The 18,318-nt window shown below is 36.5% G+C and overlaps 4 protein-coding genes across 4 annotated transcripts; 2 read left to right on the top strand and 2 right to left on the bottom strand.

Annotated features, from left to right (window-relative positions):
- The first annotated feature begins 1,158 nt into the window (after positions 1-1,158).
- LOC111793814 (auxin efflux carrier component 2) lies at positions 1,159-4,440 on the top strand. Its single transcript, XM_023675862.1, has 5 exons — positions 1,159-2,317; positions 2,392-2,781; positions 3,431-3,814; positions 3,885-4,119; positions 4,196-4,440. The coding sequence occupies exons 1-5, from the start codon at positions 1,468-1,470 to the stop codon at positions 4,260-4,262; spliced, it is 1,926 nt and encodes a 641-aa protein (XP_023531630.1). The 5' UTR covers positions 1,159-1,467; the 3' UTR covers positions 4,263-4,440.
- Positions 4,441-5,520: 1,080 nt separating this feature from the next.
- Positions 5,521-9,575, bottom strand: LOC111792151 (nucleotide-sugar uncharacterized transporter 1). Its single transcript, XM_023673486.1, has 7 exons — positions 9,171-9,575; positions 8,558-8,709; positions 8,237-8,445; positions 8,071-8,164; positions 7,164-7,330; positions 6,906-7,076; positions 5,521-6,044 (listed from the first exon to the last, which is right to left on the bottom strand). The coding sequence occupies exons 1-7, from the start codon at positions 9,241-9,243 to the stop codon at positions 5,774-5,776; spliced, it is 1,137 nt and encodes a 378-aa protein (XP_023529254.1). The 5' UTR covers positions 9,244-9,575; the 3' UTR covers positions 5,521-5,773.
- Positions 9,576-10,016: 441 nt separating this feature from the next.
- On the top strand, positions 10,017-10,780 carry LOC111794066 (oligosaccharyltransferase complex subunit ostc-like). The gene has a single exon (XM_023676186.1). The coding sequence runs from the start codon at positions 10,120-10,122 to the stop codon at positions 10,648-10,650; it is 531 nt and encodes a 176-aa protein (XP_023531954.1). The 5' UTR covers positions 10,017-10,119; the 3' UTR covers positions 10,651-10,780.
- A 1,522-nt stretch (positions 10,781-12,302) lies between these two features.
- Positions 12,303-14,942, bottom strand: LOC111794065 (plant intracellular Ras-group-related LRR protein 6-like). Its single transcript, XM_023676185.1, has 3 exons — positions 14,653-14,942; positions 14,262-14,431; positions 12,303-13,228 (listed from the first exon to the last, which is right to left on the bottom strand). The coding sequence occupies exons 1-3, from the start codon at positions 14,863-14,865 to the stop codon at positions 12,550-12,552; spliced, it is 1,062 nt and encodes a 353-aa protein (XP_023531953.1). The 5' UTR covers positions 14,866-14,942; the 3' UTR covers positions 12,303-12,549.
- Positions 14,943-18,318: the final 3,376 nt, after the last annotated feature.

The following is an 18,318-nucleotide window of genomic DNA, read 5'->3' as shown; positions in this document are numbered from 1 at the left end:
ATAGGTATTTACAAAATATCTTACTTTCTTCTTGTGGTATTATGTCAAAATGATTTATTATTTATTATTTTTGTTTCTATTAAAATAATAATAATAATTTTGTGGTGTACGAACAAATGAATGAGTGGTACATGAACGAACTGAAACCATATTCGAACAAGAGTGATTTTGAGAATAGAATGAATAAGAAAGTTTTAAAAGAATTAGAAGTCACTACTTATACCAATAAAATGCATTTTCTTTATCGATGACTCAATTATAGAAACTCCGTGATTAAACGTGCTTTACTTGAGAAATTCTATATTGGGTGATCTTCTTGTAGTTTTCTTAGAATGCATGTGAGTGAAGATAATAAAACATGTTGGAAGGACTCGTTAAACCCTAAACAAAGCATGCTAGGTAACGTGACCATGTCGTCGGTGAATACCAAGGCCATCAAGTGCTAATTCAGATTCAAAATAATTTCTCCACATGCAATTCAAGTCTTGGTTGTTTGCACGGAAATAGATTCAAGCATTCGAACTAGTAGATCAAGAACAAATCAATAGTCACTGCACTAAGAGCTTTCGAGCGAGTTAGACAAGTACATTTGAATAGGAGCTGATAATGACATACCTTCCAAATGAAGACCTCCTCCCCTACTCCACCAAACCGCTCAAATTCACTGGTAGCAGACATTATTGTCCTTGGACTTTCCCTTCAAGGTTTTTAAAACCCTAATGCTAGTGAGAGATTTTCACACCTTTATAATATTTCGTTCCCTCTCCAACTGAGGTGGGATCACACAATCCACCTCTTCAGGGCCAGTGTCCTTGCAAACACTCGTTCCTCTCCCTAATTAATATGGGATCTTACGGTAAACATGAATATCAACGAAGGGAGGAGACACTTATGAGTTAAGCTCAAACATTTACGAGTATCGAAGCTAACGTGGGATCTACTCACTCGATATGAACTAAAAGAAATTACATAGAAAAGCATGTGCATGGGTAGATTGGGTGTATCTCCAAAACCCAAAGAAGAATCGAAAGAAGTGATAATTAAGAGCAGCAAATTGAAGGGCTCAAGTCCCACCACCAAAGATTTGAATATACAAATAAACAAACCCAAGTGTTCCAACAAACAATGGCGTGGATCACTGCCAATATGCCTGTAACTCTCATGTGCTCTCTCTCTAGCTCCTTCTGTGCCGCCGACTTTCCTGTTTCTTCCTTCCTCAACGACAATCTCTGATCTTCTTCGATTATTTTAATAATCCTGTCCTTTCTCCACCCCTCCACCGCAAACCACCGATCCCCGCCTCTCCACCGTCGTACACCCACCTCTCCTATAAGTACACACAATCCCCCCCTTCTTTCTCTCCTCCCTCTCCTCCAATTTCCTCATGTAACTCAAAAACAGAGGAACAACACAAAATCAGACAAACCCATCTCCCAATTTCTTCTTGTTTTTCTTCTGAAATAAAAAATGATCACCGGAAAAGACATATACGATGTCTTCGCCGCCATTGTCCCACTGTATGTCGCAATGATCTTAGCTTACGGCTCTGTAAAATGGTGGAAAATCTTCACTCCCGATCAATGCTCCGGTATCAACCGTTTCGTCGCCGTCTTTGCCGTTCCATTACTTTCCTTCCATTTCATCTCCTCCAATGATCCATACGCGATGAATTACCAATTCATCGCAGCAGATTCCCTCCAAAAAATCGTCATCTTATTTGCTCTGTTTCTGTGGCAGAGCTTCACAAAACAGGGGACTCTCGAATGGATGATCACTCTGTTTTCACTCTCCACTCTTCCCAACACTCTCGTTATGGGAATCCCTCTTCTCAAAGCTATGTATGGCGATTTCTCCGGCAATTTAATGGTCCAAATTGTTGTCTTGCAGAGTATAATTTGGTATACTTTAATGCTGTTCATGTTCGAATACAGAGGAGCTAAGCTTCTGATAACAGAGCAGTTCCCTGAAACAGCTGGTTCGATTACATCGTTTCGTGTCGATTCCGATGTGGTTTCGTTGAATGGAAGAGAGCAATTGCAAGCGGATGCTGAGATTGGTGATGATGGGAAGCTTCATGTTGTGGTTAGAAGATCGGCAGCTTCTTCAATGGTTTCTTCTTTTAATAAATCTCATGGTTTGAATTCGTTGACTTCCATGACTCCTAGAGCTTCAAATCTTACGGGGGTTGAGATTTATTCTGTTCAATCATCTAGAGAGCCAACGCCTAGAGCTTCTAGCTTCAACCAGACGGATTTTTACGCCATGTTTGCTAGTAAAGCTCCTAGTCCTAAACATGGCTACACGAACAGTTTTCAAGGTAAAAAAAATGGGTTTTTTTTTAGTTTGATCTATGGATTTGAGCTGAATTTGGTTGTTTTTTGATTGATTTAGGCGAAGTTTACTCGTTGCAATCATCGAAAGGAGCAACGCCAAGAACGTCGAACTTTGATGAGGAGATGTTGAAGAAGAAAAGGGGAGGGAGGAGTATGAGTGGAGAGCTTTTTAATGGTGGATCTATGCCGTCTTATCCGCCGCCGAATCCCATGTTTTCAGGGTCTTCGAGTGGTGGTCAAATGAAGAAGAAAGATCAGAATGGCAGCAGCAGCTGCCATGGAGCTGCGAACTCTACTGGTAACAACAAGGAGCTGCATATGTTTGTTTGGAGTTCAAGTGCTTCCCCTGTCTCGGAGGGTAAACATGCTGTTAATAGAGCCGCCACCGCCTCGGATTTTGCTGCGGTCGACGCTTCTAAAGCTCAACAAGAAGCCATAGCTGCAAAAGGTAAGAGAAAGAACGAAACTTGCTTAGGTTAGGAATAACGACTCTCCATAATGGTGTGATATTGTTTACTCTGAGTATAAACTATCGTGGGTTTGCTTTGGACTTCTTCCCCAAAGGACATCGTACTAATGGAGATGTAATCGGAGCCTCGAATGAAGTACACTATAGAGGCTCCCCGAGGCCTATGGTGCCCTCGAATAGTCTCCCCTTAAACAACTCCTTCTCTCGAGCCCTTGAACAAAGTACACCCTTTGTGGAGCCTTCGCAAATCCTCCCCTTAATCAAGGGTTGACTTATTGTCTGGAGTTCTTGAACAAAGTACACTATTTGTGGAGCCCTGAAACAGCCTCCCCTTAATTGAGGTTCGACTCCTTCTTTGGAGTTCTCGAACAAAGTACACCATTTGTTCGACACTTGAGTCACTTTTGACTACACTTTTGACATAGCTAAGTTAAGGGCATGGCTGTGATACCATGTTAGGAATCACGAATCTCCACAATGATATGATATTATCCACTTTGAGTATAAACTCTCATGGTTTTGCTTTGGGCTTCCCCGAAGGTCTTGTACCAACGAAGACGTATTCCTTACTTATAAATCCATGATCATTCCTTAAATCAAAAATGACGTTTTTTACGTGAGAATGCAGGGCTACAAGAGGTGATAGCCAATATGAGCCCAGGAAGGAAGAACAGAGATGAAGAATCCATGGAAGAAGGATCAAAGAAGAGATTGAAAGGGAATAACAATGGATCTTCATACAATGATTTTCATAAGAAGATGAACATAGAAGATGGAGATTATGAACAGAAGAACAATAAACAACACATGCCTCCTGCAAGTGTCATGACTCGCCTCATACTCATCATGGTTTGGAGAAAGCTCATCCGAAATCCCAACACATATTCTAGTCTCATCGGTGTTATTTGGTCCCTCGTTTCATACCGATGGCACATTGAAATGCCTACCATCATCAAAGGATCGATATCAATTCTATCAGATGCTGGCTTGGGAATGGCTATGTTCAGCCTTGGTATTCATCAATCTACTTCCCTCTCTTCTTTTCATTACCTTGAACTCAATTGATTCATACCCTTTTGCAGGTTTGTTCATGGCATTACAACCAAAGATCATAGCTTGTGGGAAATCAGTGGCAACGTTTTCAATGGCAGTGAGGTTCTTGACAGGCCCAGCTGTGATGGCTGCAACTTCAATTGCAGTTGGTCTGCGTGGCGTTCTTCTTCATGTTGCTATCGTTCAAGCTGCGCTTCCACAAGGGATCGTTCCATTCGTGTTTGCCAAGGAGTACAACGTTCATGCAGATATACTCAGCACGGCGTGAGTTTTACTTGCTTTCAAAAGAACATAGATATCATTTTCTGATCGTCACTGATATAAACTTTGGTGTGTGCAGGGTCATATTCGGGATGCTGATTGCCTTACCGATAACGATACTATATTACGTGCTTTTGGGACTCTAAAGTGTTCGTCGAAGATTGATTAGCAGAGAGAGTTTTAGGATTAGGATTAATTGTCCACAAATATATTACATTTGTTAGTATTATTGTCTGCAAATTTTGAGTTATTTTTTGGAGCAATAATTTGAATACACAAACCAAGATGGCATCAAAAGCTTGAGATGGTTATGTTATTGAAGAACATGCATGTGCCTTTATGAACACAACGCTCCAAATGAAGCAATTAATAATTAATCAAAACTTAATTAATGGTTGATGAGATTTTGTTTTTGGAATAATAAATACATTTTAAATGTGGGTTCTTGTCGATAGTATCATGCATGTTCGAAAAATATATTCTTTTTTTAATACAAATTAGATTAGAATCCAAACCAGATTAGTGTTCATAATTCAATGAATCTTGTCGATTATTAGTGCCATAATCAATTGAATTCATTGGGTTAAGTTAAAGAGTTGTTCATTTAACCTACGAGGTCGGGGTCCTACGTTGACTCGAACAATGAAAAATAGGGAGAGATTTTTTTTTTCCTGAGATTATATTCTCCGTCCTCGATCCTACCCAAATCTCCATCCCCCCTCGCCAAATATGGAGACTACACTGTGATATCAATTTTCTACGAGAACCCAATTCCTATAAATTTCCTACCACCCCTGTCGTCACGAAGCTGGGGATTGAGATTATATTCTCCATCCTCGATTCTATCCAAATCTCTACCCCTATTACCCTATGCTATGAATGGGGATCGGGGAATCTCCAAGCCATTTCGTGGGAATGGGGATCGGGAAAGCTTGCTCTTCCCTCTCTCGAAGACATCTTTAGTCGTTATAATAAATTAATAATACACGTTACGACGGTGTTACAACCGTGCACGTGATGGAGTTTTGCACGGAAAAATAAAAGGAAAATCTCTTTGTCTTTGAGTCTACAAGAAACAAGGCAAGGCATCTCCTTTCTTTTTTAAAAAACTTGCAAAGACTATCTGTCAGCCTCAACGCCGACACCCACCATGTGCTTCAAAAGCCTCTAAAGACCAAATGAAATGCTCCCTTCCCTTACAAATTTTCTTTCCACATTGCCTACAACTTTACGTCTCAAAACCAATTAGAACGAACCCGAGTCGATTCAGCTCGTTCGGCTCAATCCCACTGGTTTTTCATAGCAAAACTGTCTAAAAAAACACCCCGAATCGACAATTAGACACCTCTAATCATTACCAGAGTACAAGGCTGCTGTCGTATGAACTGAAAAACAGAGCCAAGAAACAAAAACCAATGGCTTCTTCAATGTATATTTCATTTCTACAATGTATTGTTAATAGTTTGACAACTCTACATATCAGGAAACAAAAATTTGCAAGAGAATGAAAGATTATGAAGCAGAAAAATCGCTAAAAATCGAAGAGTCTACTCGTATGAACATGCATATATCCCCTATCCCTATCACTAACTGCAGAAAAATGGATGAGTTAGCCAAAAACGAATCGATGTAACGCCTGCGAGTATCATCTCCTACCTCAAACAGACTCCTCCCCTAACTTCTCATCATGAGTACTTCCATTTTCTTTGCTAAGTTTAGATTTTGGGAAAGAGGAGGCTTGTTTTGATGTTTTGGATTGTTGCTGTCTCAAGTTCAGGTAGGTATAAACTGACATGCCCATTATAGCTGTGAACGCGCCACATATACTGGTTTTGCCTGGATCGGCGTTGAAGAGATAGTAGTTTCCGAGAAGGATTACACAGGTTTTAAACTGCCCGAGTACGACGTGGCTGACAGCAGAGGTAGCCCTGTAGATTTCGTGAAACTAAAAGATTAATAGAAGTAGATCATGTATACCTTAACAAGTTCATACTAGTACGTTGGACAGATTGGGTTAGCCTTAGGATAAAGTAACATTCTAACCCCACCACTAGCAGATATTGTCCTCTTTGGACTTTCCCTTCTTGACTTTCCTTCAAAATGTGTCCGCTAGGAAGAGGTTTCCTCACCCTTATAAAGAATGTTTCATTCCCCTCTCCAACTGATGTGGGATCTCACAATCCACCCCCTTTGGGGGCCCAGCGTCCTCGTTGGCACACCACCCGGTGTCTGGCTCTGATACCATTTGTAACAGCTCAAACCCACCGCTAGCACATATTGTCTTTTTTGAACTTTTCCTACTGAGCTTCCCCTCAAGGTTTTGAAACACGTTTATTAGGGAGAGGTTTCTAAACCCTTACAAGTAATGCTTCGTTCCCTTCACTCATCAATGGGATCTCACAATCCACCCCTCTTGGGGGCCAGCGACACCGTTCGGTGTTTGACTCTGATATCATTTGTAATCCCCCAAGCCCACCGCTGGCAGATATTGTCCTTCTTGGGCTTTCCCTTCTACGTTTCTCCTCAAAGTTTTAAAACGCATATGCTAGGAAGAGGTTTCCACACCCTTTTAAGGAATGTTTCGTTCCCCTCTCTAATCGAGGTGGGATCTCACAATCCACCTCTTTTAGGGGCCCAACGTCCTCGCTGGTACACCAATGTAGGATCTCACATAGCATCACATAAAGAGTTGTAGCATTAACTAATCAAAGGGAAACAACGCTCGAAAAAGTGTTAAAATATATCAAGAACAAGTGTGTTGATTGAAGAACAACAGAGATTTCACATACCCGAGTGCCAAGGCACCAGACCACTGAAGCAAGAACCCTAGAATTGCTGACAGCAGAATAGCCATTGTATTATTGAAGCTCCAGTTGAAAGTTAGAACACCAGGCGGGTCTAAGAAAGGTATTAAAGCAATAAAACCACACAATGTAATAGGTGTTGTCTTCCACATCAACCTATCACAAAATTTCAAAGTTCAGATTCAATCCCTAATAATGTAACATGAAAAAGTGAAAACATGAATGATAAAATGTAGAACATACGCCATGGCTGTCCAGTTCTCCTGCTGTTGCAGACTGGACCAAAGAATCTTATTAACCGCGCTAGGAATGATCCATGCCAATGCAATACAAGCACCGAAGAGATCGAACTGCAGATCAGTCACCGTAGCCACAGCGACACCAACAGACACCACGACAAGCGCTAGGACCTTGATGAACAGAGAAGATTTATCAGAATCCAGAAGTAAAGGCTAATGGTAATGGTATATCAATTCATGTAACAGCCCAAGTCCCTACTAGTGGATATTGTCCTCTTTGGGCTTTCCCTCAAAGTTTTAAAACGTGTCTGGTAGGGAGAGGTTTCTACACCCTCATAAGCAATGTTTCTTCCCCTCTCTAACCGATGTGGGATCTCACAATCCACCCCCCTTGGGGGCCCTGCGTCTTTGTCTGGCTCTGATACTATTTGTAACAGCCCAAGTCCATCTCTAGCGGATATTGTCCTCTTTGGGGTTTCCCTTCTGGGCTTCCCCTCAAGGTTTTAAAACACGTCTGCTAGAGAGAGGTTTCCACACCCTCATAAGCAATCCTTCGTTCCCCTCTCCAACCAATGTGAGATCTCACAGTCTACCCCCCTTTGAGGTCCAATGTCCTCATTGGCACACTACCCAGTGACTAGCTTTGATACTATTTGTAACAACCTAAGTTCACCGCTAGCAGATATTGTCCTCTTGGGGCTTTCCCTTCCGGGTTTCCCCTTAAGGCTTTAAAACGCGTTGGATAGGAAGAGGTTTTCACACTGTCATAAGCAATGTTTCGTTCCCTTTTTCAACCGATGTGGGATCTCACAATACATATCATTAACCACATCGTCCAAACCATGATTTGTAATAGAAAAGTCTTTTGAGGGAGTATACAAAAAATTCAGTATATAAAGGGCTTCATTTACCTTGAAGAAAGAAACTTTCTTTCCATATAATATAAACTCTGCCAATACAATGGATGGAGTTACAGCAATCTTTGCCATCTGATAAAACCCCACACTGAAGTTGATATTAGCATTCAGAATGTCACTAAACAAACATATGAAGGACAACAGGATTGTTGACTCTCACCTATTATACTTCAAGCTCACGTTCGCAAGCCCCGTAGATAGCGACATAACTAAACCAAGAGTAAGCAAAGTCGACGAACGAGTCGTCTTCGATAGCGGAGATGCAGGAAGGATAGCGAAAAAGTTGAAAATAGCCATCAATATCCAGCTGATGAAATAGTGAATGAAACTGAGAAATATAGGAAATGTAAAGCCAACAGTTTTAAGCACCTGAAGACACAGACAGAAAAACGCCACAAGCGTTACCAGCTGCAAACACGACAATCCAATCCAATCCAACCCAATCCAATGAACGACAGTAGATAGACATTGAAATACCAACCAATTTATTCATGAAGATAATACTAACTGCAACAAAGAAATTGAAGGTAAGAGCAACAGCAGGACCACAAGAACGTTGCTGCTGACGTTTGGCACCTTCGGGCGACCGAAATTTGCTAAATAACGATCCTCGCAAATCCTCCAACGATTTTCCTGATGTTACAAATTTGTCCAAGTTTTCATGATTGGTATAGATTTCTAATTTCATCTCATACTATACTAATGTTTGTATGAACCATTCTAAGACAAAGTAATCTACCAAAACAATACTAAATGGAGAAAACAAAACAATGTGATGATCTTAAAATGGATACTCATTGTCTTGGCATATACAACATGCAATTTCATTGAGGGCAACCATTTATAATACTTCCACAATAATCACTACAGATAAAAAAAACAGAGAAATAGACCCTAACTTAGCGGCTACTCAAGAAACAAAATGGATATCAAACGACCAGATCTGATTAGCTACGAGTACCAAACTCACAAAGCCCTTCATGGGTAGGTGGGTTTATGGATTCTACATGAGAAGCATTAGAACAACCATCTGAAATGCAAGGGGAAATCCGCAAAAACACCCAAATTCAAACAAAAAAAGAGAAAGAAAGTACCCCTTTGGCCGGCATCGCTATCCTTGCGCTTGAGAATCTTGCGAACATCCTTTTTGAACAAGAATTTGAACATCACGGAAAGACCCAATAGCCGCTGATAATCGCTCTCAGTGGCGGCTGTAAGGAGACGTGTAATGGGATTCGGCTAAGCGATAAATGGGTTTAAAATGGAGTTGAGATGGGTGTACGGACAAACATGATTGGAAACAAATAACCCAAAAGCAGAAAATGGGAAAAGGAGGGTTAACCAGTGAAGTGAGTGAGTGAGTGAAAGAGAAAGAGAGAGAAGAGAAGAGCGTTAATGGCGGAAAATGGAAACAGTTGTCTGAGAGAGACGGAGAAATCCACGCGCCTTCCTTCCTTCCTTCACTTTCGCAATTGGCGGACAAATTCTTGACAGCCCCACTTTGTTCTTCCCCCTTTAAAATCCTTTTTCCTCTGAATTTATGCTTAAAGATCCAATTTTACTTTTTTTTACTTAAAATTATTTTCAACCCAACCAATAAAATTACATCAAAAATTTAATCCATCGGGTAATAGCTCCGATAAACAACGTACTAATTATCATTTGAAATGTTAACCGTTGAGCTAAAAAATTGATCTTTTCTTCTTCTTTTTATCTTTACTCCAATCAATTTGTAATAACCCGAGTTTTGGCATAGTATTAATCGAGGTCGTTGCTCAAAATTTACTAATTTTTTTAATAGAAAAGCATTATTGTTCCATTGATTTGAATTGAAAACTTGTTAGGGCGATTTTTGTAATTTGGCTTTTTTTAAGGGGTTAATTGTCAAATTTATTTTACGAGGGTGCCATTTTCGTAATTATGAAAAACAAGAGTTAAATTTCTACACAATCTTGCACCTTTGCGATTGAAGAGATAGATCCCATCTCACAATTCGTCAAATTTCACATCGGGAGGATCTTCGAGTTGATTCCAGCCGGAAAAATGCCTCCCAAATCGGAATCCTCCAGTCAGATCACTTCCGCCGCCGCATCGGCAGATGCTTCGTTCTCCTCCATCGACCCCATTTTCCACATCCTTCGTATTCTCCCATTTTCTTTCCTCCGTCCGCCGCGCCTCCGTCTCAAGCTTCCGACCTTGACCCTCCCCTCTCCGATGACCGTCTACGCCCTTGTCCTTCTCACTTACTTCATGGTCATCTCTGGCTTCGTTTACGATGTCATCGTTGAGCCTCCTGGCATCGGATCCACCCAGGACCCGACGACTGGATCCGTCCGACCCGTGGTTTTTCTTCCGGGTCGCGTCAATGGGCAGTACATCATCGAGGGACTCTCTTCTGGGTTCATGTTCGTACTGGGTGGACTCGGAATTGTGCTCATGGACCTTGCTCTTGATCGGAATCGCGCCAAAAGCGTCAAGGTTTCGTATGCATCTGCTGGGATTTCTTCTGTTGTTATTGCGTATGTTATGAGTATGCTGTTCATTCGTATTAAGATCCCCGCATACCTTCGTTGATACATGGTAGAGAAATTTAGGATCTACTTTAATCTAGTTTGAGTTCCCTTTTGTCTCGAGTAATGGAGGAACTTATGCGATGTTACACATTTTGACATTGTTAATGAACTACCAGGCTGCTTTTGTTATATGCTTCTTGTTTAAGATCTAAATGCTGTCTGCATCATTTCTATGGTTCTTGTTTATTTGCCTTGATGTGCCTGTGTGTCACAGTCATGCTCGTCCAGGGCGTGTTGCCCGTGGCTGCATGCCCATGCCACACCATTGTATTTTCTGTTTGTACGACCGTTTGACGAAATCATGTCTCCGCTTCAAGGCTTGCCAGACCTAAATCGTCTCAAGCAGGCCTAGACATGATTTCACGGAACAGTCATACAAATAGAAAATACAATAGTAAAGCAATACAACATGAGATAACATAAAGGGTTCGGTGTGGCATGGGCATTGGACGAGCATGACCGTGACACTGAACTTTCCTATTCTCCTATGCTGAATTCATGGTGTTCAATTGCTTGCTGGTGGTTTATAATTTCATTTCTATGGCTTTTGTTATAGCTTTTTCTATGCATATGACTGATTTAGTGCTAAGCTAAGACAACATTTGTGAGATCCCACATCGGTTGGAGAGGGGAATGAAACATTCTTTATAAGGGTGTGGAAGCCTCTCCCTAGCATACCATTTCAAAACCTTGAGAGGGGAAGCCCGAAAGGGAAAGCCCAAAGAGAACAATATTTGCTAGCGGTGGGCTTGGACTGTTACAACATTGTTTGGTTGTATCTTTTCAGTTTCCTCAGCTTGTTTAACTTGTGATAGAGTTATATTTCTTCATGTTCTTGTCTCCTTTATAAGATTTTTCAAATGCCCTTTTAAAGCTCATATGAATCAAACTTTTTGCAAAATAATTGAGCTAATGATTCTTTATCTGATAGTCCATGTTGCTTCTTCTTGGAATTTGATAGCTTGATCTTGTAGTTAAGGAATCCCAAATACCTTTGTCAGATATGAAGGGTAAGCAAATTCTTTTCAACAATACACTGGTTGAAGCTTTGTTCTTCATTCAATAGTATTGATTAATGCATAATTTGGATATATGTTGTATAAGTGATATCTCATCCATATAATGACCTCTTCTTTGATTTCAAGTGACAATGTATGTTATTAGATCATGTAAAGCCCTGCATAAAGAACCTTTTTGTAAACCCTGTTTAGGATTTGGGAGTGTGATGTCTCGTCCTCGTCCCCGTCCCCGTCCCCGACCTTTTTAGAACTCAAAGACACGATAGTACAACCTATATAATAGATCCTGTTCAAGTAAGACAGTCTCATTGGACCGATTTTTGTACCACTTTTTGTATTATGAATCAATTTCTCATGTCTTTTAGATTGTAGCAATGTGAGGGTTGCTGCATTTTGAATTTCTCTTAACAGAGTGTCTGTGCATATGTTTTGATTCAGCTCAAAGTTTGAATGAATCATGTTGAATTCCATTATTTGCTCGTATCATAGAGTTGTGTGTATGTTTATAGTGTTCGAGTTTGCGTTTTTAGCTCTTGCATTGGATATCGACTTGAGTGAAAATTTGAATATTTGACCTGATTGTAGGCAGGGGGCTTGGTTTTCATATTTTATGTCAGTAACTTACCAGCATTCCACCTTAAACAACATCCTTAATATCCCAAACATTCAAAACATTCTCATTTTAAAACAATACTTCATACGTTAATCCTATGAAGCAGAGCAGACAACACAATTGTTGGCAAAAAGGAACAAACAGCTTACATCTTTTCCTACCATTGTCTTTTACATTTACATTACCCATTCAACCCTTCCTACCTCCAACCCTATTTTTGCTATCATCTGTAACTATAACACAAATATCATACCAACTCTTAGCTTTCTCACTTCGAGAAAGTATGCCGGGGCGAGAACAGACGGCGTGGCGAGAACATTCCCATGTATCTCGGTGACGCCAGGCCGTCGATGGATCGATACTCTGGCATGATGAACCCCTCTTTCTCCTCTCGGCTCACCCCATTCCCTCTGCTGTTGAAAGTTCCATACTTCACCAATTTCCCCACCCATGACCTCTTCTTATGCGACCCTTTATGCACTCCATTCATCTTGTCGCTCAAGTACATCCTCACCGCGTCTAACCCTTGCTCGATCACCTCGGGCGGGGGCGATGCTAGAGGGTTGCCTTCAACATTGAGCTTCTTGAGATTCTTGAGGCAGCCAATGGAGTCTGGGAGGGAGGTGATCTTGTTGTAGCTAACGTCGAGCTCGACCAAGGAGATGAGGAGCCCAATGGAGTAGGGGAGGGCTTGGAGGTATTGGAAGTTTTGGCTTACGTTCAAGACTTGGAGGTTGATGAGATTCTCCAGGTCGTCAGGGAGTGACCGGAGGCAGTTGAGGTGCGTGTCAAGCACGCGAAGGGAGGTCAAATGGGAGAGCGAGTGGGGGAGGAAATCAAGCTTGTTAGAGTTGACTGCTAACTTCTTGAGATTGGTCAACTCAAAGCCTATGGTGTCTGGAAGCCTGGTAAGCTGGTTGAAGTTGGCATGCAACTCTTCCAATGACCTGTCATCATGTACACGTGGCATGCTTTACTTAAAATTCCAAGAATTTCAACTAAATTATCATTTTGAATAATATTTTCTGAAAAAAATAAAAGGCAGTGATTTAAATTTATAAAATAATGAATTTATTATTAATAATTATTATAAAGTATCACGTTGGAAAAGTTGCGTAATAAATGAAAACAAAGAATTATTTATTTATTTAATTAATTATTTTAAAGTCTATAGTCTTTGTCGCTTTTAATAAATAAAAAATAAGCATTAAATGTGATTTCTTCTCCGCGTCCACCGCTACTAAATTCAAATCCATAGAAAATAAGCATTGACAAATTTCCTTTATCTTCTTTAAATTTTAGTTCGTATTTTTTAATAAACTTATTATATTTAAATTATTTAATATTTATTGTAGAAAAATAGTTTTTTTAAAAAAGGGTGATTATCTTTGGCAAGTAATCAATTATTAATTAATGATAAATTATATAAATCATTAGAGATTTTTGTTTGATCTGTCTGTTAATTAATTTTTAATTTTATTGTATAAAAATAATTCCAATTTTCTTTTTAATAATTGGAATAAGAAACTTAATTAATTTACTTGCTGTTCTGATCTCACGCCATGATTTTAAAGCTTAAATATAATTTTTTTTTTTTTTTTTTGCTCAAATTTTTTTAAAAATATATATGTAATTTTCGATATTAAAAAATATATTATTGTTTAATCAAATGAAGCTAAATTCTTAAAATATAATAAAATATTATAAAAGGAAAGGAAATAAATTTTAAATATTTTTTAAAAAAAAAAGAAAAAGGGCAAAAAAGGAATTGTAAGAGAAAAACAAAATCTGGTTTGGGTTATTGATGTGATGTGTCAGATAACAAAACAGAAAATCCATTAATTAGGAAAACAATATACCATATTCATAACCTCGTCTATTTATTTCTTTTTTTTTTTTTTTAATATTTTTATTTTCTGATAAATTATACATAATTGATGAGAAGCTGTTTCTATATGAATCTCGAGAGACGAAAGTTACCTGCAATTTTCGATCGTAGAAGGTAGAGAAACGATGAGGTTACCAGAGACATTAAGAATCTTGAGTTTCGAGAGACACCCAATAGAATTCGGAAGAGACTTAAGTTGATTCGAATGCACATCAAACGACACCAAATTCAACAACCGAGCCGTCAACGATTCAGGAATTACCTTCAAAACCAAAAACCCTAATATTAAAAATCAACAAATATTACATCAAAATGAAGTCGAGACAAGCGATAAGACATCGACAACGGCACCAAAGTCAAAAAGAAATAAATGGAAGTATTGACTAAATGAGAGGGATAAGGATAAGGATCATGTGTTTGAGTTCATGTTGTTCTTATAAATAAATTCATGAACATTTCCTGAATGAATAACAATCCATTTACCTGAAGATTGTTGTTAGAGAGATCGAGATGGGAAATCGAAGCGAGATTGAGGGTTGGATTTGGGAGAGATTCAAGAGATAAGCCACTCAAATCCAAATCCACCATGGGCAGAGCTTCATCGCAGTCTTCGCTATTGTTCTTGGATGAGCGCCATCTGTTTAGCTGCTGCGGCTTCTTCTGGGCCTGAAAATGGTGCCCTGGTTCGTACATCATCCCCGGTTTTTTTTTTAATCTGAGAGAGATCGAGAGAAGAAAAAATCGGTTTTTTTTTGGGTTTGGTTTTTGGTTTGGTTTTGCAGTGAAGAAGATGAGAATTTATAAAGAAGGAAGGACGTACGGAGGAGGGAAGTTAAGTACGTGACTGACGGTTCTCTTATTATTATTTATTTATTTATTTATTTATTTATTTATTTATTTATTTATTTATTTATTTATTTATTTATTTATTTATTTTAGTTTCGAATATCTCACTAATTTTTTAATTTTGAGATTAAAATATTTTTTTTTAAATGTTTTTATTTTATTTGGAATAGAATAATGGAATGGCGTTTCTTACTAGCCAACTTGACAAAGTCAACCCTTTTGTCCTTCCTAATTTCTCTTTTTAATTTTTATTTTTTAATTTTCAAATTTTTAATTCTCACTCATATTTATGGGAAAACAAATCATTCACTTTTTTATTCCTTTTATAATATTATGTTTCTTTACAAAATTAGACAAATTATAATTATATTTCTTCTCATTTTTGTTTATGTAACCGAGCAAGTCCATCGATTTGACCTGTTACTTATCATTATCACGTTATGTTTTGTTCCCCTCTCCAACCGATGTGAGATCTCACAATCCACTCCCATTCAGACCCTATGTTCTCAGTCACACATTGTTTGGTTCTAATACTATTGTAACAACCTAAGACCATCTCACAATGCACCCCTTCGAGGGACTAACATCCTCACTGGCACAACACCTCATATCTAGCTCACTAGCACAAAATTGTCTATTTTGGCCCATTACAGGTTTGCACACTATTACAAATAATATTTTGGAACTAACCGGTGAACAAATTTTATAAATTTAATCATGAAATTTATAATACATTTATAATTTAATCATTAAACTTTTTTTTTTTATTTATTACTAAGGTATTATCTTGACGTAGGACTATTAATATTAAAATAAAGAAATATATTTTTAAAAGATAAGAGAATTTCCACCCTAATCCAGACAAGTTTTCACAACAAAATATTCGTTTCAATTCAAATATAAAAGTCAAGATAGACACTGTCATCCATTCTTATAAGCAACCCGTCTCATCATACCTCTAATCTCGAATGATAATTCTTTTTATTTTTTAATATTATATCTTAATTATAAGCAGTACTCAAACTCACCGAACACAACAACCAGATCGACACATGTGACAAAATTCGATATAGATTGAAATTAAAAAAAAAAATCGAACGAAGTAATATAATATAATATAATCGAAATTAACGGGAAATTTGGTAATTAAAATGCATAATTATTGAATTACATGGAGAGTCAACCATTTGAATTGAAAAAAAAAAAAAAGAATTTGGTGTAACTAATTAGTATTTTATTAAAATTGGTACAATAGGTACGGTTCTAAGCACATGGATAAGCTCCAACCAAGCTTTTATATATTATATTTTATTTATTTATTTATTTTATAATTAAATTGGTCAATTTGTTCCCTCTTTATTTTATGCAAATTTCGTGTAATATTACGTGGAGTGAGCTTCAAATTACTCTATTTTCTTACTATAATGTTTATGCTATTAATTATTTATTCTCCACTTTCAATTTTAAACAATATTATTTATTTATTAATTTAATATATTTGTCTTCTATTATTCGTTTCAACATACCAAAAAAATGGAGAAAAAATCTTCAAAATTGAACAACTTATAATTAAAATATTATTTTTTTTCTTTTAAAAAATACGTTAATTCATATATTTGAAACTTAAACGTTCAAAATGTTGAATTTCAGTTGTAATAAGTCATTTTCTTATTTGAAAGATAATTTATAATTTATCGATGTACGTTTTTAACCCACTTGAACTAATGATCGAGAAGTGAAATGAACACAAATCTTAAAATACTAATGAACTTTCTATTTTTTATAAAAGTTACGGATGTTAAAATATAGTACTAGTGGTAAAAAGTAGAAGGGTATTAACGAAATTTTTTTAAAGTTGAAGGGTAAAAAATAGAGTAACAAACTCAGTACAAAAAGAAAAAAGAAAAATTTAAGAAAATTGTTTTAAATTTTTTGAGGTTTTGATGAAAAGGAATATTTTTAAAGTCAAATGCTCATGTTCTTGTAAATAAAACAATGGAAAATAAAAAATAAATAATTAAAAAAATAATAATAATAATAATAATAAAATGGAAAAAGATCAGATTCGCCCGCCCACAGTATCATCAACCGTTTAACAAACCTGTGATTTTACGAAAAAGTCCATTCAATTCTTTTTTATTTTATTTTAATGAAATTCAAATATGGCCCTCACGATACCGAAGGGGGAGAGCCAACATTTATTTTCCAAAATTTAATTTTTTTTTTTTTTTTTGTTATTTTGATTTTCGATTAAATTCAATATTTATGTTAATATGTTACAAGAATATATTTAAATTAGATAGAAAAATAATATACCAATAATTCAATAGCTATTTTACTATTTTAACCTTTATCCATGATTTTTTTTTTTCAAAGTATTTTGAGTTTTGGTTAATTTCTAAATTAATAAAAACATTCTTCAAAATTTTAAAAATAAACAATAAAAAATACATTTCGGTGAGTTTTGAAGAAATATTTGTTAAAAATTAAAAAAAAAAATGTCCCTCAACTTTCAAAAATATTTTTCGGTTCTCAACATTTTAATTTTATTAAAAAACTTCAAAAATATTTTTACTATTAATTCAATAATTTATTTTGACTTTTTTTTTTTTATAAAGATAAAGGATATTAATACTATTTTATGAATATTTTTTAAATATAATATTAATTATTTCTTTTTAATTTTAAGAATATATTTAAAATTTAAGGATATTATTGAAAATTTTAAAAATAAAAAATTTAAAGACAGAAAGATTTAAGGTTTTTGTTTTTTATTTATTTTTATTAATTTAGCCTTCTAAGGTAAATGTTATCCATTAGTTGAAATACATAAATGAATATTCCAACAAAGTTGAGACAATTAAACAATTTTATTTTTAATTTTTTTAAAAGGACTAATAAATTCCATTGAAAATATATTTCACCTACTTGCTAAATAAAATATTTTAAAAATAATAATTATGTTGTCTTTTTATTTAAATGGAATCAAAAAGGTAAGAGTTTTCAAACTTTTGAATTTGACAATAAACAAAAATACAAAACAATTTTCCTTTTTCTTTTTAAATGTTGAATGACCTTTAAAGTTTGTTTTTTTTTTTTATTTAAATTATTGAATGACGTTTCAATAAACCAGAAATACATGAATGAATCGATACCATTTTCAAATAAGAGTGATCATAGAAAAAATGATAAAAACTTTAAAAGAATCGAAGTTATTACTTATACCAACATGGTGCATCTTCCTTTTCGATGACTCAATCATAAGAGCTCCAAGTTTAACGTACTTTGTTTGAAGTAGTTATA

The sequence above is a fragment of the Cucurbita pepo genome, chromosome LG04 (assembly GCF_002806865.2).
Source record: "Cucurbita pepo subsp. pepo cultivar mu-cu-16 chromosome LG04, ASM280686v2, whole genome shotgun sequence".
NCBI classification, from domain to species: domain Eukaryota; kingdom Viridiplantae; phylum Streptophyta; class Magnoliopsida; order Cucurbitales; family Cucurbitaceae; genus Cucurbita; species Cucurbita pepo.
This window is presented reverse-complemented; position numbering and strand designations above follow the sequence as displayed.